This window comes from Leucoraja erinacea, chromosome 4 (genome assembly GCF_028641065.1).
Source record: "Leucoraja erinacea ecotype New England chromosome 4, Leri_hhj_1, whole genome shotgun sequence".
Taxonomy (NCBI): Eukaryota; Metazoa; Chordata; class Chondrichthyes; order Rajiformes; family Rajidae; genus Leucoraja; species Leucoraja erinaceus.
In genome coordinates this window covers 79117746-79144183 of record NC_073380.1, presented here as the reverse complement: position 1 = coordinate 79144183, position 26438 = coordinate 79117746, and the positions used below count along the sequence as shown (strand labels likewise).

The 26438-nt window shown below is 45.0% G+C and overlaps 1 protein-coding gene across 2 annotated transcripts in view; it reads right to left on the bottom strand.

Annotated features, from left to right (window-relative positions):
• The window catches only part of LOC129696571 (collectin-10-like), an 87468-nt gene extending 62944 nt beyond the window's left edge, over positions 1 to 24524 (bottom strand). For both annotated transcript variants that reach the window (XM_055634605.1, XM_055634606.1), the window contains exons 1-2: positions 24221 to 24524; positions 10353 to 10495 (exon numbers count right to left, since the gene is read on the bottom strand). In XM_055634605.1, coding sequence (XP_055490580.1) covers positions 10353 to 10476 — 124 coding nt within the window. In that variant the 5' untranslated portion in view covers positions 10477 to 10495; positions 24221 to 24524. The remainder of the gene's footprint in view (positions 1 to 10352; positions 10496 to 24220) is intronic.
• Positions 24525 to 26438: the final 1914 nt, after the last annotated feature.

Below are 26438 nucleotides of genomic sequence, written 5' to 3'. Positions count from 1 at the left end.
CCCTTGGGCTGCACAATGGCGCAGCGCAGAGTTGCCGCCTTACAGCGTCAGAGACCCAGGTTCGATCCTAACTACGGATGCTGTCTGTATGGAATATGTACGTTCACCTTGTGACCATGTGGGTTTCCTCTAAGATCTTCAGTTTCCTCCCACACTCCAAAGATGTACAGGCTTGTAGGTTGGTAATTGGCTTGGTATAAATGTAAATTGTAACTGGTCAGCGTGAAGGGCTGGTTTCAACGCTGAATCTCTAAACTAAAACTAAGCTCTGGACTCCACTTGGTTCTTTTACATTGCAGCAGCCAGGATTGTGTGGCAGAGGATGAATATCAAAGCTCTCTGATGTTTCCCCTCATCCAGCTCTGAGAAGACTCAAGATCAGCATGTCTTGAAGATAGACACAAAGTGTTGGAGTAACTCAACAGGTCAGGCAGTATCTCTGGAGAAAAAGGATGGGTGGCGTTTCATAAGGTCATAAGTCATAGGTGCATAAATAGGCCATTCGGCCCATCAAGCCTGCTCCACCATTCAATCATGGCTGATCTATCTCGCCCCTTTAACCCCATTCACCTGCCTTCTCCACATGACCCTTGACTAATCTAGAAAACTGTAAAACTGAATGTTTTACACTTTCAAAGTTTTACACTTTCAGTCTGAAGAAGGGACTCGACCCAAAACGTCACCCATCGTTTTTTCTCCAGAAATGCTGCCTGACTCCAGCTCTCTGTGTCTGTCTTCGGTATGAACCAGCATCTGTTGTTCCTTTCTACACAAACAGTATGTCTTGGTAGTTTCCCTAAGATAACTTTTGCAATTCTGCAGTGATGGCTCCATTTCAAAGAAAAATAAACTGGTTGCGTTAGAGGAAAACGCATAAATTACAGTCTTTGACAGAAGGTTAACTTCCACATCTCGGGTTCCTCAAAGCAATGGGAATTGGGAACAATGAAATAAAAACGTTCAGATCCCCTCAGGTGACATGGCCGCCTCTGAAACTCTTTTGAAGTACAATCACAAATAGCAATATGCCAATTAACAGATGGCCTGCTTCGTTGAAACAGAGAGCTACAGATGCTGGTTAATGGACAAAAGGACACAAAGTAAAGATGTAGCTTCACAGTAATGGGCCTGTCCCACTTGCCGATTTTTTTTAGGCAACTGCCGGCGACTTTCATCTTCGTAGCAGGTCGCCGTGAAACCGGCGACAACCTACGTCATCCTGGCGACAACCTACGACAGCACCTACGTCAGGAGAAGTCAAACTACGCTCATTGGCATCAAACATGTTGAAAATTTAGCGGCGACCAGAAAAACGCTACAACTTCTTGCGTGACTGAGGAGATTCAGCTTGGGTAACTTACAACCCAATGGTATCAATATTGAGTTCTCCAATTTTAGGTAATCTCTAACAACCCCCCCCCCCCCCCCCCCCCCCCCCCCTCCCCCCCCCCCCCCCCCCCCCCCCCCTTCCCCCCCTTACCCCCTTACCCCCCCCACTCTCAAACCCACTCCCTCCCTTTTTCTCTCCCACCCTTTCTTCCCCCCTCTCTTGCCCCCCCCCCCCCCCCCGTGCTACACATGGACTCCCAACTGTTTCCCCCTTCACAACCCCCCCTCCCCCTCTTCCTGCTCCTCTCTTCCCCTGACCTCACAATCCACAACTCCTTAAAACAGTCTCACACCTTCTGTTCTTATCTCTGACCTTCATTCCAACCATCTGCTTGTCGAAACCCCCTTGCTTTTGGCTACCTGCCGTGCACTCTTCTGCCTCTCCACTATTCCAGCATTCTACTCCACCCTTACAACATGGCCGGAAATCCTGGTGGGTGGGGGCGGGGGTCCACGGGGGGGGGGGCTGTTCCCCCCCCCCCCCCCCCCCCCATGTTTTGTGACCTGGACGCTACAGCCAGTCCCAGGTCGGCTCGTTTACCCCGGGACTGGCTGCAGTTCCCAGGTCGGCTTGCCTGCCCCAGGTCTGGCTGTAACGCCCAGCATCCAGATAGCGGGCCGGATGAGTGGGTTACGGGCCGGAGGTTGCCGACCCCTGTCCTGGATGTTAGGCCTCATTGTGTCCCCCCCATGTTTTAAAAGCGATTTCCGCCCATGATGGAGAAGGGTCTCAACCTGGAATGTCTCCTAGCCACGTTCTCCAAAGCTGCTGCTAACCTGCTGAGATACTCCCATACTATGCGTGCTTTTGTGCAGGAAGGAACTGCAGAACCACACCGAAAATAGACGCAAAATGCTGGAGTAACTCGAGTGGGATAGGCAGCATCTCTGGAGGGAAGGGGTGGGTGACATTTCAGGTCGAGACCCTTCTACAGACTTCAGTCTGCTTTGGTGATGATGATTATGGGGTACTGTAAATATTATCCAAAGCCATTGGCCAACTTTCCTGCTTGCTTTTGAGACAGTACCACTTAAGGGGATACACCTGCTTTATCCCTTCACCTCCCAGCAAGCTGCTCAAGTGGACCATGTATCTCATTCAAAATTAAATGCTCTCCAATGCCATGGTAACCCATAGGGTTGGCACCGATTGTGTTGATGATTAGATTGTGCCGGACGACTGATATCATTGCTGGGGAATTCTCAGTTTGTGTTATTTGAGAAGCAAGAGAGCAGGATTTTGTTAAGGATGGTCCCATTCAGATAATTAACACTCTGCCATCCTCCTCAAGATAAAAGTTTACAATGAAACATTTACTTATATTCAACTAAAGCTTACATAGATCCTGTAAATGATTGGAAGTAATACATTGTGGTTATTAACATTCATTTCGGGTCTGAAGTCTCACGTGCAAGTCAATTTCATAAATCATGTCTGTTTTAATTTAAGCTCCCATTAATAAAACTGAAGTATATTTCTCACTTGCTTTTGAATGGAGGTTGAAGAGAAATAAATATCAAACCATTTAAACTCCCACACTGACCTTTCTGCCCAGGGCCTCCTCCATTGCTACACACAAACTAGAGGCACAGCACCTCGTATTTTGCTTGAGTAGCGTACAACCCAGCAGCATGAACATTCAACCCTCCAATTTAAGGTAACTTCTCACAACCCCCCCCCTCCCCCCTCTCTTCCTGCCCCCTCCCCCCCTTTCCTTCCCAGTACCCCACCTCCTCTACTAACCCACACCCTGCTATCTTCCTCCCACCAGCTTTATAATCCGTGACTGTGTCTCTGTGGCTCTGTGGCTGTGTGACTGTGTGCCTCTGTGTCTCTGTGTCTCTGTGACTGTGACTGTGACTGTGACTGTGACTCTGTCTCTGTGACTCTGACTCTGTGACTGTGACTATGTCTCTGACTGTGTCTCTGTGACTGACTGTGACTCTGTGACTGTCTCTGTGACTGTGTGACTGTGTCTGTGACTGTGTGACTGTGTCTCTGTGACTGTGACTCTGTGACTGTGTCTCTGTGACTGTGACTATGACTCTATAAATGTGACTGTCTCTGTGACTGTGTCTCTGTGACTGTGTGACTGTGTCTCTGTGACTGTGAATCTGTGACTGTTACTATGGCTGTCTCTGTGACTGTGACTCTGTGACTGTGTCTCTGTGACTGTGTCTCTGTGACTGTGTCTCTGTGACTGTGACTGTGTCTCTGTGACTGTCTCTGTGACTGTGACTATGTCTCTGACTGTGTCTCTGTGACTGACTGTGACTATGTCTCTGACTGTGTCTCTGTGACTGACTGTGACTCTGTGACTGTCTCTGTGACTGTGTGACTGTCTCTGTGACTGTGTCTCTGTGACTGTGACTGTGACTGTGACTCTGTGACTGTGTCTGTGTGACTGTGTGTCTCTGTGACTGTGTCTCTGTGACTGTGTGTGTCTCTGTGACTCTGTGACTGTGTCTGTCTCTGTGACTGTGACTGTCTCTGTGACTGTGACTCTGTGACTGTGTCTGTGTGTCTCTGTGACTGTGTCTCTGTGACTGTGTCTCTGTGACTGTGACTGTCTCTGTGACTGTGACTCTGTGACTCTGTGTCTGTGACTGTGTCTGTGTGACTGTGACTCTGTGTCTCTGTGACTGTCTCTGTGACTGTGTGACTGTGTCTCTGTGACTGTGACTCTGTGACTGTGACTGTGTCTGTGTGACTGTGTCTCTGTGACTGTGTCTCTGTGTCTCTGTGACTGTGACTGTGACTGTGACTGTGACTCTGTGACTGTGACTGTGTCTCTGTGACTGTGTGACTGTGTCTCTGTGACTGTGACTGTGTCTCTGTGACTGTGTCTCTGTGACTCTGTGACTCTGTGTCTCTGTGACTGTCTCTGTGACTGTGTCTCTGTGACTGTGTCTCTGTGACTGTGTCTCTGTGACTCTGTGACTGTGACTCTGTGACTGTGACTCTGTGACTGTGTCTCTGTGACTCTGTGACTGTGTCTCTGTGACTGTGTCTCTGTGACTCTGTGACTGTGACTCTGTGACTGTGTCTCTGTGACTGTGTCTCTGTGACTCTGTGACTGTGACTGTGTCTCTGTGACTGTGTGACTGTGTCTCTGTGACTGTGTCTCTGTGACTGTGTCTCTGTGACTGTGTCTCTGTGACTCTGTGACTGTGACTCTGTGACTGTGTCTCTGTGACTGTGTCTCTGTGACTCTGTGACTCTGTGACTGTGTCTCTGTGACTGTGTCTCTGTGACTCTGTGACTGTGACTGTGTCTCTGTGACTGTGTGACTGTGTCTCTGTGACTGTGTCTCTGTGACTGTGACTCTGTGACTGTGTCTCTGTGACTGTGTCTCTGTGACTGTGACTCTGTGACTGTGTCTCTGTGACTGTGTCTCTGTGACTGTGTCTCTGTGACTCTGTGACTGTGTCTCTGTGACTGTGACTCTGTGTCTCTGTGACTGTGTCTCTGTGTCTCTGTGACTGTGTCTCTCTCTGTGTCTCTGTCTGTGACTCTGTGTCTCTGTGTCTCTCTGTGTCTCTGTGACTGTGACTCTGTGACTGTGTCTCTGTGACTGTGTCTCTGTGACTGTGACTCTGTGACTCTGTGACTGTGTGACTGTGACTGTGACTCTGTGACTGTGTGACTGTGTCTCTGTGACTGTCTCTGTGTCTCTGTGACTGTGACTCTGTGACTCTGTGACTGTGTCTCTGTGAATGTGTGACTGTGTCTCTGTGACTGTGTCTCTGTGACTGTGACTCTGTGACTGACTGTGCCTCTGTGTCTCTGTGACTGTGACTCTGTGACTCTGTGACTCTGTGACTGTGTCTCTGTGACTGTGACTCTGTGTCTCTGTGACTGTGACTCTGTGTCTCTGTGACTGTGACTCTGTGTCTCTGTGACTGTGTCTCTGTGACTGTGTCTCTGTGACTCAGTGACTCCGTCTCTGTGACTCAGTGACTCCGTGACTAAATCTGAAGGGAAACTGGATGAGAGTTGGAGGAAGAGAACTACTCCAGAGATGCTGTCTGCCCCGCAGAGTTATTTACCATCCGTAGAAACCAGCATCTGCAGTTGCACGCTATCTTTCAACACGCTAACAATGTTAATCAATCTGGGGGAGATAGGGTGCAGAAACTTGGCTGAGAATTGGTTTGAGTAATCATGAGTGGACTGTTTATGTGCTGAATCTAAGGATTCGATTTTTACTGTTTTTTCATGACTTAACACGTTCTGGCATTTTCCACATCATCAGGTCCAAGTCAGTACTGCCTGGCCTGGCCTTTTTCTGAGAAGAAGTATTGGGCACATATCCAATTCATCTAATTACTTCCAAATCGATCTACTCTCAATTGAAACTGATGAAAGAAGTCAGGATTAGTGCTTTCAAGTGGTACAAATAATCCATTCTTTGCTTCTCAGGTTTCCCATGTAGATTATGTGGATGGCAGGTGCCCGAGTACTGACATTAGCTTCTTTAGTTTAGAGTTATAGCGCAGAAACAGGCACTTCAGCCCAGTTAGTCCACGCCAACCAGCGATACCCGCACATCAATACTATTTTGCACACTTGGGACAATTTACACATGCACCAAGCCAATTAACCTACATACCTGTACGTCTTTGGATTGTGGGAGGAAACTGAAGATCTTGGAGAAAACCTAAGCTGCCACGGGGAGAACATACAGACGGCATTCGTGTTCGGGATCAAACCTGGGTCTCTGGCGCTGCAAGCGCTGTAAGGCAGCAACTCTACCGCTGCACCACCGTGGCTGCACACATTCTCTAAACATAAATGTCTGAACATTTGGCTGTGCAGTGTGGGGTTGTGGCTTGATCCCTGGACAAAGTATCCAATATTCGGTCATATTTAAATGTAATTTTCATGAATCATGAGGAATGATATTAGTGCACTTTCCCCGTGTCTTTCTAATAAAGAATATTGCTCATCGCTGCAGTATTAGGAGAACATAAATCCCTGCGTCTAATTCCACTTTTCTAATCCATGGATGCCAGAATCAAATATAGAGGTGCTTCTCTAAGGAGACCTAAACAGCAACCTCTGGTGACCTTGCCCACCACCCAAGGTTTCCATGAGGTCACCGGAGGTTTTGGTCACTCTCCCTAATGGTCGAAAGTGGTTTCCGCTTGGTCCAGGCTTCATCAAGGTTGCTGCTATTTTTTCATCATGTTTAAAACCGGCCTCGACTAAAAATAGGTTGCTGTTTTAAAAATCGATAATTATTTAGTCGCAGGTCTAGTCAAAGCCGGTTTTCTTCAGAGTCGAGGAAGGTTTTCAACATATGCGTGGGAGGTGGTAGGAGGTTGCAGGTCACCTCAACCTTTTTTTTGGGTGGCGGGCAAGGTCACCAGAGGTTGCTGTTTAGGTCTCGTAAGTGGGACAGGGGCTTTGACCATTTTCTCAATGTGTTCACTATTAAAATGCATTCACCTTTATCGTGAAGTTCCGGTCGCCCCATTACAGGAAGATGTGGAGGCTTTGTTGAGGGTGCACAGGAGGCTTCCCAAAAAACTGCTTGAATTACAGCTGCAGGGAGAGGTTGGATAGACTTGGATCATTTTCACTGGAATGTCAGAGGAAGAGGGGAAAGGATAGAAGTATATACCTTTATGAGAGGCATAGATAGGGTAGACAGTCAGAACTTTTTTCCCAGGATAGGAATGTCCATCACTAGAGGGCATGAGATGAGAGGGGAAAAGTTAAATGAAGATATGCGGGGCAAGTTTTTTTACACAGAGTTCTGGTGGCCTGGAATGCACTGCCACGGGTGGTGGTGTTGACATACTATGGTGAGGTTTAGGAGGTTTTCAGATAGGTACGTGGAAGTGCAGGGAATAGAGGGATGTGGATCATGGACAGGCAGATTATATAAGGCATCATGTTTGGTGCAAACATCGTGGACCGAAAAAGCAGGGCAGGTCATAGGAAGAGTAGAGGGGCAGGACAAAGCATAACAGTGAACATGCACGAGGGGAGGGGGGTTATGGGGGAGTAGTTGATGGAAAGATGGTTGGATAAAGGTCACAGATGAACACGCACAAGGATGTGAGACAAAAGGATTAGAGAATTGAACAGTGGAGTAAACTTTACTTTCAAATTACAGAGTTGAACACCTCTCCTCAGTCCACCTAAACCTACCCGATCACACTTTACCCCCTCCCATTCCCACACTGACCTTTCTGTCCTGGGCCTCCTCCATTTTCAGACTGAGGCCCGGCACATATTGGAGGAACAGCACCTCATATTTTGCTTGGGCAGCTTACACCTCAACAGTATGAACATTGACTTCTCTAACTTCAAGTTAACCCGTGCTATCGCTTTCTCTCCATCCCTCGCCCATCATAGTTCTCTGACCAGTCTGACTGACCGCTGATTAAATGTTATCTCTGTTTGCTTCATTGTTAGCTTCTTCTCCCAGCTAACAATGAGCTATTCTACATTTTCCTTGAGCTCTTTTGATGTCTTGTTTTCACACCTTATACTTCCATATCTCCGTGTGTCTCCCTCGCCCTCTGAAAAAGGGTCTCGATCGGAACCGTCACCCATTCCTTCTCTCCAGAAATGCTGCCTGTCCCGCTGAGGTTTTTCCCAGCATTTTGTGTCTATCTTTGGTGTAAACCAGCATCTGCAGTTCCTTCCTGCACATTAGAGGGTTATGAATTGTGTACTTTGAGGATTGTTGAGCTGCGAATTGTTTGGGAATATAGGTGGAGGGGCAAGAGGGGGAGTGGGGGGAGAGGGAGAGGAAGGTACAAGGTCAGCTAGGGCTCAGGGCTCAGGGGAGGAGGGGGGGGGGGGGGGGCGTTATGGGGAGAAAGGGGGTGGGGGATTAAGGAGGTTACCTACAGTTGGAGAATTCAATGCAAGATACTCAAGCAAAATATCGAGCAGAGAACGAGTATGCAGCCATTTGCAAAGCTGAAGAATCAACTTTTAAACATTGGCAGGAAAATACAGCAAATGAATCTTTTTTATTAACAGACATGAAATGTAAAGAAGCAGGTTTCTGATTGGCCAAGGAAGAGACCGATTAACCAAGAAAAGCAAAGGAAGGTATTTTTGAGAAAGTAACAAGCAGGATAGTCAGTGGATGTCGTTTACTTGGAATTTCAGAAGGCCTTTGATAAGGTGCCGCATGTGAGGCTGCTAAACAAGATAGGAGCCCATGTTATTAGAGGCACAGTAATGCAGCAGCAGTAGATACAGGGAACCTGCAGAAGGACTCGGACAGGTTGGGAGAGTGGGCAAATGGAATTCATCGTAGCAAAGTGTTGATTCATACACTTTGTGAGAAAGAATAATGGTGTAGGCTATTTTGTAAATGGGGTGAGGATTCGGAAATCGGGTGTGCAAAGGGACTTGGCAGTACTGGTTCAGGAACTGCGTGAAGGTTAGTGTGCAGGTTGAGTTGGGACAAGGAAGGCAAATGCAAAGCTTGTGTTCACCTTGAGGGGACTTGATTATAAAAGCAAGGATGTAATGCTGAGCCTTTATTAGGTGCTGGGGAGGCCACATTTGGAATATTGTGAGCAGTTTTGGGGCCTAGAGTGTCCAGAGGAGCTTTATTAGAATGAAGCCGGGAATAAGTGGGTTAACATATGAGGAGTGTTGGATGGCTCTGGAAATGTACTCGCTGGATTAGAAGAGTGAGGGGGGATCTCATTGAATCCGAGTGGATAATGAAAGGGCAGGATAGAATGGACGTGGAAAGGATACTTCCAGTAATGGGAGAGTCAAGAACCAGGAGGCACAGTCTCAGAATAAAAAAGTCTTTAGAATGGAGATAAGGAGGAATTTATTTAAATAGAGTGTGGTGATCTGTGAGATTCATTGCCACAGACAGCTGTGGAGCCGTCATTGGGTGTTTTTTAAGGTGGAGATTGATAGGTTCTTGATTAGAAAGGGCTTTAAAGGTTACATGGAAAAGGCGGGTGAATGGGGTTGAGAGAGACAAATAGATCAGCCATGATGGAATAGCGGAGTAGACAAGGTGCAAATTGTTTGGGAATGTTAGTGGACGGAGAGAGGAAGTGAGAAATAAGTGGATGAGGTGCTTCAACTTTAGGTGACCTCTACAAACCCCCCTCTCCTTTCTCCCCCTCAAACCGAACAGCCATTTCCTTTCCCACCTATCCCTCCCCTCTGCTCCCCTCCACCTACATTCCTAAACAATTTGCATCTCATCAGTCCTCTAAGGTAGACAAAAAATGTTGGAGAAAGCCAGCGGGTGAGGCAGCATCTATGGAGCGAAGGAAATAGGCAACATTTCGTGTCGAGACCCTTCTTCAGACTGATCTCATCAATCCTCTGATTGTCTCATCAATCCTCTAGCTAGTTTGCAACTCTCTAATCCTTTTGTTTCACACCTTGTGCGTGTTCATCTCTGGCCTTTGTCCAACTATCGTCTATCAAGAAACTTCCTTGCATGCGGTCACCTGTCATGCTTTGTCCTGCCTCCCCCACCCCTCCCCACCATCCCTGCAGTCAGTATGAAGAAGGGCTCCGACCAGAAACATCACCTGTCCATGTTCTCCAGGGATGCTGCCGGGACGGGGTGTTTTGCCTGGATGGTCAGTTTATTGGTACTCGATCCATTTGTTGAAGGTAGGATAGGGAATTATTCAGAAAATTAGCTGCATGAAACCAAATCGAGATCACATCACAGAGAGATCTGTTTAATGTATGCATTATCATTACGACAATAACAATTTGGTGATCTGTTGAGAAATACTAATCTGAAATATTAGTTTAGTTTAGTTAGTATAGTTCAGATTATCAGTGAAAAGCTTTTGTTGCGTGCTATCTAGTCAGCGGAAAAACAATATATGATTACAATCACAGTGTGTAGATACATGATCAGGGAATAACGTTTAGTGCAAGTTCCGATCAAAGATAGTCCGAGGGTCCTCAATGAGATAATATATATATATATTTTCAATACCTTCAGGCCCTGGCAAGATGATGTGGGTTGTGCAACTGTCGGAGGCAGTGCGATGGGTTGACAGAGTGCACGAATGTAGAAATAAGTGCAAGAGCAAAAACTTCGTCACCCACTCAACGTCCATTCTTTGAGTTGTTTTGAACCTGAAAAAGAACCAAACACACCAGGCTTTGAGCTTCCTTCTGAGATAACTCTTGACTTTGAGTATAGTTCTGGGATGGTCCATTCAGATTCACACTCTCGCTCCATAGCCTTGTAGTTTCTGGCTTATTAAATGCTAAGGATAGACACAAAATGCTGGAGTAACTCAGCGGGACAGGCAGCATCTCTGGACAGAATTAAGGGGTGACGCTTCGGGATGAGACCTTTCTTCAGACTATCCTCAGACAATCTTCTGTGGCCCTTGTGGCTAAGAGGATCAGAGGGTATGGAGAGAAGGCAGGTATGGGATACTGAGTTGGATGATCAGCCATCATATTGAATGGCGGTGCAGGCTCGAAGGGCGAATGGCCTACTCCTGCACCTAATTTCCATGTTTCTATGTTTCTAATCTAGATACGATGTAATTTGATTAGGGTTTCAGATCATGAACACCAACATCACCTTGTTCTTTGGGTAAAAACATTTTCTCAACTCCCTCTAATTCTTCTTCACCTCCTTAAATCTCTGCCACCCATGCCACTGGAAATAGGAACCTCTTGTTAACTTTATTGATGCTTTTCATGATTGTGAGCACCTTAATTAGACATTCATCCCGTAGAAAACAAACCAAATCTTGTCAGTTACTTCTCAAAAATATAATTCTTCAATCATGGTAAACCTTCTTTGGCACTCTCACGAGTGCTATCAAGTCCTTCAGTAGCAAAGTGAACAGAACAATAGATGAATCTCCTGGCATGGCCTGACTATAGTTTGATATAGTTGATATCAACCTATATATAGCGGAGCGGCTGTGACCCGACCGGAGCTTCGGAGGCTTCGGCCGCAGGCCCTGTGGACGGTAAAATCGAGAGCTCGCAGGTCCCTGGTAGGAGAACTCCCGCAACGGCAACTTCGCCCGCCCCGAATCACAGGGTTTGAATTGGCCTGGCGCAGGGCCTTACATCGCCCGGCGCGGCTTAATCGGCTGCAGGACTTACCGTCACCCGCTGGGGGCTTTAACATCAAGAGCCTTGATCGCCTTGACGCAGCAGTTTGACTGCCCGACCGCGGGAGAAAAACAGGGAAGAGATAAGACTTTTGCCTTTCATCCCAGTGAGGAGGTGTTTGGAGATTCACTGTGATAGATGTTTGTGTGAAACTGTGTTAATTGTGTGTTTTTTTACTGCAGGGAACGAAATTTGAATGACAATAAAGGCATTCTAATTCTAATTCTAATATGCATGATCTTATATATACCTACTTTATATTCCATACCCTGGCTAATAAAAAGCAAGTATTTCCGGTGCCTTATTAATCACCATATCTATCTGTCCTTCTACTGTCACAGATATAGAGATACCGCGCAGAAACAAGCCCTTCGGCCAACCAAGTTCGTTCCGACCAGCGATCCCCACTCTACGCACACTAGGGACTATTTTACATTTTACACCAAACCAATTAACTTACAAACCTGAAGGTAGACACAAAATGCTGGAGTAACTCAGTGGGATAGGCAGCATCTCTGGAGAGTGGGTGACGTTTCGGGTCGAGACCCTTCTTCAATAGCTCTGCGTGTGGTTTGTCAGTTTAATTTACTATCCTTGAACATGTTTGTCCCATGTAATTTTTCAGAGTTAAATATTTGGATAAGAGTGTTATTGCCTTTTTGCTGGCAGCACAGAAATACAGCCTGCCTAGTATTGGTAAGAGGCAAAAAACATAAGGATTAAAAATGTGCATTTTCATTTGTGTGGGTCAAAATCGACACTCACACAGTGCAAAAACAGAATCTTAAGTAACGTCAGTAATAATGAGACAATGTTTTAAAATGCCATCTTAAATCATACTGATAATGTGGTGTTGAGGATAGGGACCCACAGTCCCGTTTATATCAATGGTGGAAAGGGACTGGAGCTTCAAATTCCTGGGCGTGCATATTTCCGAAGACCTTTCCTGGTCCCAGCACACTGATGCAATTATAAAGAAAGCACATCAGCATCTTTACTTTCTGAGAAGGTTACTGCGAGTTGGTATGTCGAGGAGGACTCTCTCGAACTTCTACCGGCACACAGGAGAGAGCATGCTGACCGGTTACATCGTGGCCTGGTTCGGCAACTTGAGCGCCCAGGAGCGGAAAAGAATGCCGAAAGTTGTGACCACTGCCCAGCCCATCATCGGCTCTGACCTCCCCACCATCGAAGGGATCTATCGTAGTTGCCTCAAAAAGGCTGCCAACATCATCAAGGACCCACACTATCCTGGCCACGCGCTCATCTCTCCGCTGCCATCGGGTAGAAGGTACAGGAGGCCTGAAATCTGGTACATCCAGGTTCAGGAAAAGCAGCTTCCCCACAGCCATCAGCCAACAAACAGACTCTGAACTGTAACAGCTGTTTATTTACGTGTATATGTGTGGTCTATGCTATATAAACACAGTGAACTGCTCTGTATTTATGTTACAATATTCTGTTGTGCTGCAGCAAGCCAGAATTTCTTTGTCCTATCTGGGACACATGACAATAAACTTTTGACTTGACTTGACTTGAATCATCTTCAAAACGAGTGTTGTTTTCGAAGGTGAAGAGTCAAGTACTTTGTGTCGTGTCGTATCCAGACCAAGCCTTTACAAAGGGATGCTGGGGAACCAGGTTGGTTTTAAGGCAGTAATGTTGTGGTCGTCTTTGCTGATGATGCCTCTTTCATTCCAGATTTATTCAATTGACCTAATTTAACTTTTTAAAGTTGCCATGCAATTTGAACTTGTAATTTGAAATCATTATTCAAAGCAGCTGGGTTGTGTAATACCTGTTCCTGTACCTCCTCCCTGTCCAAGGACCCCGACAGTCTTTTCAGGTGAGGCAGAGGTTCACATGCACTTCCACCAACCTCATCTGCTGTATCTGCTGTTCTTGGTGTGGACCTCTATGTATTAGCGTGACCAAACGCAGGCTCGGAGATCGTTTAGCTGAACACCTCCACTCAGTCCGTCTAGGCCTACATGATCTCCCATTTGCCAAACACTTTAACTCCCCCTCCCATTCCCATACTGACCTTTCTATCTTGGGCCTCCTCCATTGTCAGAGTGAGGCCCAATGCAAATAACAGGAATGGCACCTCATATTTCGCTGGGCGGCTTACACCCCAGCGATATGAACATTGATTTCGTTAACATATAGCAACCCTTGCTTTCCCCCCCTCTCTCTCTGTCCCTCCCCATTCTAGTTCTCTGACTAGTTCTATTGACCTCCTGATTAAATATTATTGATTGTATGCTGCAATGTCACTTTCCCCTCAGCTAACAATGAACCATTCTATATTTCCTTATCATCATCGGCTTTGATCTGTCATTTTCACACCTTACCTTTCTCTGTAGACTCTAGACTCCTTCTCCCCTGACTCTCAGTCTGAAGAAGGGTCTCGACCCGTTCCTTCTCTCCAGAGATGCTGCCTGAGTTACTCCAGCGTTTTGTGTCTGTCTTTGGGTTGACAGTCAGATTGGTGAACTACCACACCCCCAGTGGTCTGACGGCAGAAGCCAACAATATATTTTGTGTGATGCTTGGGCCATCTCTTTGGGCATGTATTGTAGTCATCTCCCGACGTCTCGCCAGATCTCATGATTAAATCTTCAGTCAAATGAGCAAAGAACTCATGATAACTTACTATATCCTGTCAGCAGTCATGACTCTATGTTTTTTTATGTATGTGCTTTGCTTTTATATTTTTCGCAAAACGGCCTGTGAAAAATAATCTCTTTTGAGAACAGCAGAGATTTATTTCTGCTTTTTACTTCAATTCACAATGTGGAAATTATAGAAGTTCCTGAGGGTAAAATTTGCTATATAATGAACATCTGACTCCTGCTGCAAGCAACGCTATTGATATCTGAATGCACAAAGGAACATATTTGATATCAACAATATTTTCCGGCTGTTGAACATTTTAAGCCATAAATCATATTTTGAATATTCCTATCACACATGCCCTCCCTCTATTCATTATTGTAATTTTATCAGGCCCACAGCTTACAATGCATTCAGAAAGTATTTAGACCCCTTCACGTTTTCCACATTTTGTTACTTTACAGCCTTATTCTAAAATGGATTAAATTATTTTTTTTTAAATCATCAATCTACACACAATACCCCATAATAAAAAAAAACAAAAACGGCTGTTTAGACATTTTTGCAAATAAATTAAATAGATATAACTGAAATATCACATTTACATAAGTATTCAGACCCTTTACTCAGTATTTTGTTGAGGCACCTTTGGCAGCGATTACAGCCTCAAGTCTTCTTGGGTATGATTCTACAAGCTGGGCACACCTGTATTTGGGTAATTTATCCCATTCTTCTCTGCAAATCCTCTCAAGCTCTGTCAGGTTGGATGGGGAACGTCGATGCACGGCTATTTTCAGGTCTCTCCAGAGATGTTCGATCGGGTTCAAGTCCGGGCTCTGGCTGGGCCACTCAAGGATATTCACAGACTTGTCATGAAGCCACTCCTGCATTGTCTTGGCTGTGTGTTTAGGGTTGTTGGCCTGTTGGAAGGTGAACCTCAGCCCCAGTCTGAGGTCCAGAACGCTCTGGAGCAGGTTTTCACCAAGGATCTCTCTGTACTTTGCTCCGTTCATCTTTCCCTCGATCCTGACCAGTCTTCCAGTACCTGCCACTGAAAAACATCCCCACAGCATGATGCTGCCACCACTGTGCTTCACCGTAGGTATGGTATTGGCCAGGTGATGAGCGGTGCCTGGTTTCCTCCAGACGTGATGCTTGGCATTCAGGCCAAAGAATTCAATCTTGGTTTTATCAGACCAGAGAATCTTCTCATGATCTGAGAGTCCTTTAGGTGGCTTTTGGTAAACTCCAAGCGGGCTGTCATTGTGCCTTTTACTGAGGCGTGGCTTCCGTTTGGCCACTACCAAAAAGGCCTGATTGGTGGAGTGCTGCAGATATAGTTGGCCTTCTGGAAAGTTCTCCCATCTCCACAGAGTAACTCTGGAACTCTGTCAGAGTGACCATCGGGTTCTTGGTCACCTCCCTGACCAAGGCCCTTCTCCCCCGGTTGCTCAGCCGGGCAGCCAGCTCTAATGAAGAGTCCTGGTGGTTCCAAAGTTCTTCCATTTCAGAATGACAGAGGCCACCGTGCTCTTTGGGACCTGAAATGCTGCAGAAATTGTTTTATACCCTTCCTCAGATCTGTGTCTTGACACAATCCTGTCTTGGAGGTCTACGGACAATTCTTTCATCCTCATGGCTTGGTTTTTGCTCTGACATGCACTGTCAACTGTGGGGCTTTCATATAGACAGGTGTGTGCCTTTCCAAATCATGTCCAATCAATTTACTTTACCACTGGTGGACTCCACTCAAGTTGTAGAAACATCTCAAGGATAATCAATGGAAACAGGATGAATCCAAGATCATATTTGAGTGTCATAGCAAAGGGTCTGAATACTTATGTAAATGTAATATTTCAGTTATTTCTTTTTAATTACTTTGCAAACATTTTTAAACATCTGTTTTAGCTTCTTCATTCTGGGGTATTGTGTGTAGATTGTTGATAAAAATAATGAATTTTATTTTAATCCATTTTAATGACGCCATTTTAAAATAAGGCTGTAACGTAACAAAATGTGGAAAAAGTGAAGGGGTCTGAATACTTTCTGAATGCACTGTATGCCCTTCCTATATTCATTATTGTTAGTTTTTGAGGGTCATAGATTCCTAGTTATGGAGGCTATCCAAATTTGTTCTGGAATACAAGAACATGCATTTGGAGTGTCAACAATTTGGAATTTTTGAGGTAAGTATTGCAAAAGTTAGACAGACACAAAATGCTGGAGTAACTCAGCGGGACAGGCAACATCTCTGGAGAGAAGGAATGGATGACGTTTTGGGTCGAGCTCCTTCTTCAGACTGTGAATCAGGGGAGAGGGTGTCTAGAGATATGGTAGGGTAAGGTGTGAAAATGACAGATCAAAGCAGTGGCTGACAAGGGAATATAGAATGGTTCAGTTCACTTTTATTCACTGGCTTTCGACACTGGCTGAGTTTGTTCCTGTTTTAGTGCCTTTAATGTCTTTTAATGTTTACTGTTTTTATAGTCCTGTCGTCTTAATGGTTTTAGTAGTGAATCACTGTCTCCATATTCAACACTGAAACAATCACTTAAACCAAAACTAATTCTTGTGTAATTTCTCATGTCTCATGTTTCAAAACATGAGGCAGATTTTACAACTGTACTTTTGCCAAGCCCAGGTCGCACGCTACCACATGTCCAAACTTTCAACAGTGTGCAGGAAGGAACTGCAGATGCTGTTTTACACCAAAGATAGACACAAAATGCTGGAGTAACTCAGCGGGATAGGTAGCTTCTCTGAAGAGAAGGAATGGGCGACTTTTCGGGTCGAAATCATACTTATTGTATGCCTTGTTGTCATCTTCCCCTCAGCTAACAATGAACCATTCTATATTCCCTTGTCAGCCACTGCTTTGATCATGAGGTGTTGGATTTCATCACGCCTCCCCAAAATTGCATTTACTCAAAGTGCCTAACATTATTGAGGGTATATTGAGCAGGGCATTTAAAAACCCAAATATCTTAAATTGCATTTGATACCCCTGACTCCGGCTATCATTTTCGCATGCTCATTCCAGAGGGGCAGGGTAGTATGGCAAAACACCTGACCCTACTGTTCAACACAGTATGCTCCGCAACTTCTTGAAGGAAGTCATAAAACCTGCCCTCAACCTAAAAAATTCACAGGACTGTGAGAACGCCGACCTCACAACCACAGATCCTGCTATCTGGCAAAGTTACCAAACCAAGCCTAAAAATTGGACGAAGTGTCCAAGATATTCATCATCAAGGGGGCAGGGCCTGGAATGAGCAAACCACACAAAACCAGACAGCAGTACCTCCACGCGTCCACCAGTAGGCGTCTACTTAATGGTGCTGGTGAAAGCTCGGGGCCCGCATGCCAGCCTCCATAAGCCTTTTCAGGCCAGGGTCCAGAGCGAGCCCCATGGAAAATGCGCCACCCCCCAACAACACCATCCCTACAGACAAGGAACCAGAAACCGAAGAAATGAACACACCACTAAACAACAGTGAAGACAGATAAGTATGGTTCCTACCATCACATAAAAGGTGAAGGGTTTGTACTAACGGGGGGGGGGGGGGGGGGGGAATCACACCTGGGTTGGAAGCATAAAGATCTATCACACTTGGTAGTTATATACCAAAAATATTCAAGGATAAAAATTGAATTAAGAAACCTGCCACCAGTTCAGCATGCACCCCAAAGGGATCTACCCTCCCACTAAAAAAGAACATGAGGGACTAGCTAACTGGCGAAGATATACAAAGGGGTCATAAAGAAGTCTAATACGAACCTTTGATACCAAAAAACCCAAAGACGGTGAATGTCGCACCATCATTGACTTAACCACTTGAGTATTTTCTTTATGGAAACTTGTAACTGCTAACCGTGGATTTCCTAGGATACTTTTATGGTAGACATCGACTTAAAAGACGCATACTATTCAGTACCCATTCATAAAAGATTTTCGGAGATACCACAATTTATCTGGATGGGGTAACTATGGCAGTATAAATTATTGACAATGGCTAATATGAGCCAAAACTGTTTCCATATATTCAAACCAGCCCTGACATTATTAAGGAACATATCGTCATGGCATGTCTCTATGATATTAACGACAGACAAATCCATGGAAATAGCTAAATCAGCAGCATTAGCTACTAAAACGTATTTAGCCTGGGTTCTGTCATACAATCCAGATAAATCTACGTTGACACCATCCACAACTATTGACTATCTGGTATTCAATTAACTCAATCCACTCATCTATAACATTGCCATAAGGAGAGTCAGCGTATGGCACAACCTGTAACAATTAATGGTAACAATCAACCAACCATTCAACAAAGTGGCAAGAGTAATTGGGAATTAGTAGCAGCAATACCAGCTACTTAACTTGAACCTTTCCATTAGAGCTAAGGTGCTAGTGTTTAAACAAAATAACCCATATCCAGAACGTGGTGGCAAATGGACTAATCTGGAGTCATCATCACTATAGACACTGGGCATAAAACCTAGTTGGAAATATTGAGTACGTTCTATGGGTAAAAGCATATTGTTCAGTAGTGCACCATTTTGCATGTTCGTTTATAAATTAACAACATCACAGTAGTGGCATACACCAAACCACTTGGGCGGAATAAAATCGGTATCATGTGACAATTTATTTAACAATTGGTAACCATATGTCGTCAAACATATTTGACCATCAGCAACTTACCTACCAGGTGAGCTAAATACTGTAAACAGACATATTAAACCAAAATATTTGCTGAAAATACAAAGCAATATGGAACACCAGATATCGATTTCCTTGTGTTTCAATTGAATCACCACGTACCAATGTATGTCGCATGAAACCAGACTCTGAGGCAGCGGCAATGGATACATTCCCGTTGAACTGGGGAGGGAATCTAATCTCTATGTTCTCCCCTTTTCTACCTCATCAGTCAGGTACTACGGCCTCATCAGTCGGGTACTACGCAAAATACAGATATTTTGATAGTACCCGACTAAACCCACAGTCATGGTTCCCAGTGGTCTTCGACATGGTCATTAAAACCCTAATGATTTTCCCAGTAGCCCAGACTTATCAACTCAACCAGTTTCAGGCATAAGCCACCCATGCCACGATAAATTAAACTACTGGGTTGCAGATTTGAAAAGACCACTGCTGGGCCTGGGTTGCAGAATTGGGAAGACAACTGCTGGGTTTGGATTGTCAGACAGCACTATCGATACGATGACAGCATCTCATCGCATATCCACAAGGGAACATACTTGGCGAACATCAAGAAGTGGGAAGATACTGTTCAAATACAGGAACTAAATATTCAACTACAACAAAACCTGTACTGGAGTTCCTGGCAGGTCTTCACCACAATGAAGGACTCAGCTACTGCACCATCAATACAGCCAGAAGTGCTCTGTCAGCCTACTCAGGCACCAGGACGACAGGCCATAGGGTACCACCCACTGGTGATCAAATTCAGGAGAGGCATATTCAACTATAATCCCCAGACCTAGGTACACCCAAATCTGGGATGTCAGTGTGGTTCTGACGTACCTTAGGGGATGGTCACCAGCCAGGTCCCTCACCCTGGAACAGCCTACCCTGAAGACGGTCATGCTGTTGGCCTTGTCTGAGGACAAAGAGTCCAGTTCCTCCATCTACTACGATTGGACAATATGGTTGTAACACCAGACCGTGTCACATTTACCATTCAGGGGCTGGTCAAACAGAGCAGACCAGGAACATCAGGTCCAGTCATGGAATTCCGGGAACACCCACCTGAACCACTGTTATGTGTCATGACCCACTTATTGAATTACATCGACACAATAAGAAATCCCCGAGGGAGAGAAAAAGCCTTATGGGTCAGCCACAAAAAACCTCATGGTCGGGTGACGAGCCAAACTATCCCAAGTGGCTCAAGCAGGTACTGGGAGTTGCTGGAGTAAATACTAACGTGTATAAATCTAACTCCACCAGGGCAGCATCCACATCGGTGACTAAGAGGATGGACGTGCCTATGGACCACATCCTGGCTACAGCGGGGTGGTCTAGGGAGTATACGTTCCAAACTTTTATAACAAGCCGCTGGCAGAACCTGTATCGTTTGCAGAAAAAGTATTAGAATCTGCAAATATATAATTTAAGCCTGGGGGAGCTTTTTGGTCTTGTTATTGTTAATAACACCATTATTGTTTTACAAACAGATTCATGGTTGATTACAATAACATACTTCCTCCCTCGAATGACTTCAGCAGCGAGTGAAGTGTGAACTGTTACACGGTTTGAAATCACAGAGCTTTAAAATCTTCACGTAGTCACTCACGTGACTCCGAAGTAAAATAGTAAGATTAAACGAGAACTTACCAGTTTGAAGTTTGATCTTTATTTGATGAGGAGTTACGATGAGGGATTACGTGCCCTCCACTCCCACCCTCAATTATAGAGATCAACTGCTATTTTTAGTTCTCCTTTTCTTTACTATGTTTATTTCAATTATTGTGTTTCCTGTGGATTCTACACCTCTGCTTTGAAGAATGTCGCGCATGCGTGCTGGACGGGTTCTTCACGTAATCCCTCATCATAACGCCTCATAAAATATAGATCAAACTTCAAACTGGTAAATTCTCGTTTAATCTTACTATTTTGGACCACAAAGGACTGCTTTAGAAAAAGTAATTCCACGCAATCCCATGTGATTACAAATGTAAAAATGAATATTGGGACTTTTAATGTTTATTTATGGAAAATATTATTCATAAAGATTAATTATGACCTTGGCTGAACATCCAAAAAAGATTTATCTACACCTTTTGACATGATGTTAGTAATAGGGGATCACCGTATATTTTTGATGTTTGATATCAGCAGTGATTGCATTTTGGGGCACTGATGTATAAAAAAGTCATAGATCATGGAAGGAGGGAGGGTGGGAGGGAGGGGGGAAACAGAGATATGAAAGTGTAAGGTGTGAAAACAAGAGAACAAAGGGGGTGAAGGTCAAGGGAAATGTAGAAAGATCATTGTTAGCCAGGGGATGCAGATAACGAGGCATACAAAGGTAACATTTAATCGGGAGGACCATCAGACTGGTGGGAGAACTGGGACGGGGGAGGGATGGAGAGAGAGGGAAAGCAAGGGTTACTTGAAGTTAGAGAAGTCAATGTTTATACCGCTGGGGTGTAAGCTACTCAAGCGAAACATGCGGTGCTGTTCCTCCAATGTGCGTTGGGCCTCACTCTGGCAGTGGAACAGGCCCAGGACAGAAAGGTCAGTGTGGGAATGGGACGGGGAATTAAAGTGAAACATAGAACATAGAACTGTACAGCACAAGAACAGGCCCTTCAGCCCACAATGTCAGTGCCGAACATGATTCCAAGAGAATCACTTATCCACCTGCACATAACCTATATCCCTCCATTCCCTGTATATCCACATGCTTGTCCAAAAGCCTCTTAAATGCCACTAACTTGGCCGGTAAATGTCGTTTACTCTTTGCCCCTCTAACCTCAAAGTTATACCCTAAGCTAAATTGTTATTAACAGAACCCGCAGAAAGTCAAATGCTGAAGAAGGGTCTCGACTCATTATTTTGATGACACATTGGGTTTCTGACATTTTTAGTTTTGTTTAGTTTAGTTTACAGTTATAGCGCGGAAACAGGCCCTTCGATCCACCGAGTCCGCACCGACCAGCGAATCCCCGCACATTAATACTATCTTACCGATACATACAAGGGACAATTTACACATATAACAAGCCAATTAATCTACAACCCTGTACGTCTTTGGAGTGTGGGAGAAAACCGAAGATCTCAGAGTAATTCCACTGGAAGAATGTACAAAGTCCGTACAGACAGCACCATAGTCGGGATCAAACCTGGGTCTCAGGTGATGCAAGCGCTGCAAGGCAGCAACTCTTGGCTGCAACTAGTAGGAAATGGTGTTGGGTAGACTGATGAGACTGAAGGCTGATAAATCCCCAGGGCCTGATGGTCTGTATCCCAGGGTACTTAAGGAAGAGGCTCTAGAAATTGTGGACGCGTTGGTGATAATTTTCCAATGTTTTATCGATTCAGGATCAGTTCCTGTGGATTGGAGTGTAGCTAATGTTATCCCACTTTTTAAGAAAGGCGGGAGAGAGAAAACAGGGAATTATAGACCATTTAGCCTGACATCGGTGGTGGGGAAGGTACTGGAGACAATTATAAAAGATGAGGTAGCCGCACATTTGGATAGCAGTAACAGGATCGGTCCAAGTCAGTATGGATTTACGAAGGGGAAATCATGTTTGACTAACCTTCTGGAATTTTTTGGGGATATAACTAGGAAAATGGACAAGGGAGAGCCAGTGGGTATAGTGTACCTGGACTTTCAGAAAGCATTTGATAAGGTCCCACATTGGAGATTAGTGGGCAAAATTAAGGCACAGGGTTTTGGGGGTAGAGTGCTGACATGGATAGAAAATTGGTTTGCCGACAGGAAACAAAGAGTAGGGATTAACAGGTCCCTTTCAGAATGGCACACTGTGACTAGTGGGGTACCGCAAGGCTCGGTGCTGGGACCACAGCTATTTACAACATATATTAATAATTAGAGGAAGGGATTACAAGTAACATTAGTAAATTTGCAGATGACACAAAGCTGGGTGGCAGTGTGAACTGAGGAGAATGCTATAAGAATGCAGGGTGACTTGGACAGGTTGGGTGAGTGGGCAGATGCATGGCAGATTAATGTGGATAAATATGGGGTTATCCACTTTGGTGGCAAAAACATGAAGGCAGTTTATTATCTAAATGGTGTCAAGTTGGGAAAAGGGGAAGTACAACGGGATCTGGGTGCCCTTGTTCATCAGTCAATGAAAGTAAGCATGCAGGTACAGCAGGCAGTGAAGAAAGCTCTATTCAACACCTCATAACAAGAGGTGTTGAATATAGGAGCAAAGAGGTCCTTCTGCAGTTGTAAAGGGGCCTAGTGAGACCACACCTGGACTATTGTGTGCAGTTTTGGTCTACAAATTTGAGGAAGGACATTCTTGCTATTGAGGGAGTGCAGCGTAGGTTTACAAAGTTAATTCCCGGGATGGCGGGACTGTCATATGCTGGGAGAATGGAACGGCTGGGCTTGTACACTCTGGAATTTAGAAGGATGAAATGTGATCTTTTTGGAACATATAAGATTATTAAGTGTTTGGTCATGCTGGATGCAGGAAACATGTTCCCGATGTTTGGGGAGTCCAGAACCAGGGGCCACAGATTAAGAATAAGGTGTAAGCCATTTAGAATGGAGATGAGGGAACACTTTTTCACACAGAGAGTGGTGAGTCTGTGGAATTATCTGCCTCAGAGGGTGGTGGAGGCCAGTTCTCTGGATACCTTCAAGAGAGAGCTAGATAGGGCTCTTAAAGATAGCGGAGTCAGGGGATATAGGGAGAAGGCAGGAACGGGGTACTGATTGGGGATGATCAGCCATGATCACATTGAATGGCAGTGCTGGCTCGAGGGGCCGAATGTCCTACTCCTGCACCTATTGTCTATTGTCTTTTGCCACCATATAGCATTAATTTTGGTTCAGCGCATGATCGGATTTTCTGTCTGTGCTTGCGATCTCACACAGCAGGACATTGTTGTGATTTAACTAGTCGGTGAACTAGGATTATCCCCTTTGGGGCCCAGTGAAAGATGCAGCTGTTTCATTTGAAGCAGCTTTGACGTTGCATGAGAATGCTTGACAAACTCATTCCCCCTGCTTTGACAACTACTTCTACAAGATTCACAAAAAATTAAATACCACATAAAACTGCTAAAGTAAAAGCAAAGAGTAATTCCGTGAAATTAATGAAGAGAAACTACTTATATATAAATATCATTTTAAAAACAGAAAGGTATTAAAGTTTTGCCCCAAAGTCCGTTATGTGATCTATTCTTCATTTAAATTCCCTGAACATTAAAACTATGGAACATATGAGTCACTCTCTATTCATTGCATTCTGTTAGTCCGAGATCCCGTCAAATATATCAAACTGCACGATAAAGAATAAGCACAGCCTAAAGTTTCTTACAAAGCAGAAGATTTGCCCGTTCTTTAACAAAAATATACAGCTTACCTCTCGCAGCAATAGAATAAAATGGAGGAAATTATCTGTACTTTACAAATGGTGCCCCATCCAGATCCCTTCTTTCCCAGAGAGTTTTGTTAGCCTTTGACATTCTCTCACTGTTGACATTTGTTGACATTTGTTTATCATAGAATAGGTTTCAGTATTCAGCCAATGGTATACATTGCAGGCACAGTCTTTCTATTTAAAGGATTACGTTTGATTGCATTAATTTGAAAAAAAACTATCAGGGAAAGAATGCAGTGCTTAAAAATTAAATTAAAGCGTTGCTCCATGAGGGTCATTCAACAGTCTGCAAAAAAAACAAACGTGGGAATATGATGAATGCTTGACCTCTGCTCAGTGTAATCCAGAAGCATGTCTATTAGTGCCGCATGCTCATTATATATCTGCACTGTTCTGCCAGAGCTCAGTACGCAGCATGAAGGACTGTGAATGGCTCAAGGCCTGGCTTGGCTGGCGGTGAGGGGAGGCCTCCCAGTCAGATGCTTCCTGCACCATCGGAACCTCGCTACCAGCGCACGCTGCCCTTGGGACAGCTGCTATGGAGACAAGACGGTTGGCCATCTCTACGCAGAGTGTGGATTTGCAAAGAGAGTCTGTAGAGGTTTGCAAGGGTCCCTGTCACAGTTCATTTCGAACAGCTCCGCAACAGACGACTCCCGAATTTACCTACTTTTCCCAGGGACACATTCGGAGACGGGCATCGAATACTGCTGGAAGGTCATCATCTCGGTGAAAGATGCTCTTTGGTCGGTGCCAGCTTTGTTGACCTCCCAGCTGAGCGAGATGTCCGTCGGGAAATGTTTCCGACTGGCCCGCTGCAGACTGCAGGAGTGCGTGCTGAGGGACGCGCTGAAGTCGGTGCAGCCAACGCCAAGGCTCGGTGGGGGAGGACCACAGTCTAGGGTCCTTCCACTGCTGGACATGGAGGGCAGGGTGTGGTGGAGTCACCCCTCAAATAAGGAAAGGGATTCCATGCCAGTGGGCCACATGACTGTCGAGGATGGTAGGTAATATTGTGAAAACAGTGCAAGGATGCATTGAATGAATGTGTAGCCTCTGAGAATGTCGGAAGCATTTTGTCCTGTATTGTGTTGATTTATTACTTTGAACAAAGTTTATTTTGATTTTTAAAAAAGACTGTGAGTGGCTACAATCCATAATTGTAGATCTGCGATACTTAAAAGTCGCCCATACCTTGGCATGTGGTTCCAGCATGCACTGTCAGATGTGTTAAAAGTGAAGTTGATCTGGAAACAGTAAAGAGGATTGCAGCAAGGGAGGGTGTAGACTCGAGAACATTTGTGTGGGAGGTTGTGGGGGGAGAAGGGTAGAGAAGGTGAGATACACTATATCTGTGGTTGGTTGGAAGGTATAGCATCTCTATCCATGGCTGCAAAATATTCAATACTCTTGCACAAAAGGTCAAGGTCAGTGATTATGGATATGAAGGCTCAGTGTTTAGTTTAGTTTAGAGATACAGTACAGAAACAGGCGCTTTGGCCCACTGAGTCCGCGCCAAATCTCCGCACACTAACACTCTCCTACACGCGCTAGGGACAATTTACATTTATATCACGCCAAGTAATTTACAAACCTGTATGTCTTTGGAGTGTGGGAGGAAACCGGAGAAAACCCTCACAGTCACGGGGAGAACGTACAAACTCCGTACAGACAGCACCCGTAGTCGGGTTTGAACCCAGGTCTCTGGCGCTGTAATGCAGCAACTCTACCACTACGCCCAGTGGTTGAGTTACTGAATAACCATGTAGATGCTTGTACAACTGATCCGAGGCAGAAGCTAAAAGTCCACCATGACGAAATGGAAAATTTAAATTTAAGTAATTAAATAAATATAGCATCATCGCCATGTGATTCCAGGCCCATCACTCTGGGTGTCTCAATTGCCCTTTGACGTGACCTACTAAATCAGGAATGTTAGGATGGAGAGAGAGCAAGGGTTGCTTGAAGTTGGAGAAGTCAATGTTCATACTGCTGGATTGTAAGCTGCCCAAGGGAAATATTCCTCCAATTTGCGCTGGGCCTCACTCTGACCGCCGAGTCTGCACCGACCAGCGATCCCCGCACACTAACACTATCCCACACCAATTTACACATACACCAAGCCAATTAACCTACAAACCTGTACATCTTTGGAGTGTGGGAGGAAACCAAAGATCTCGGAGACAACCCACGAGGTCAC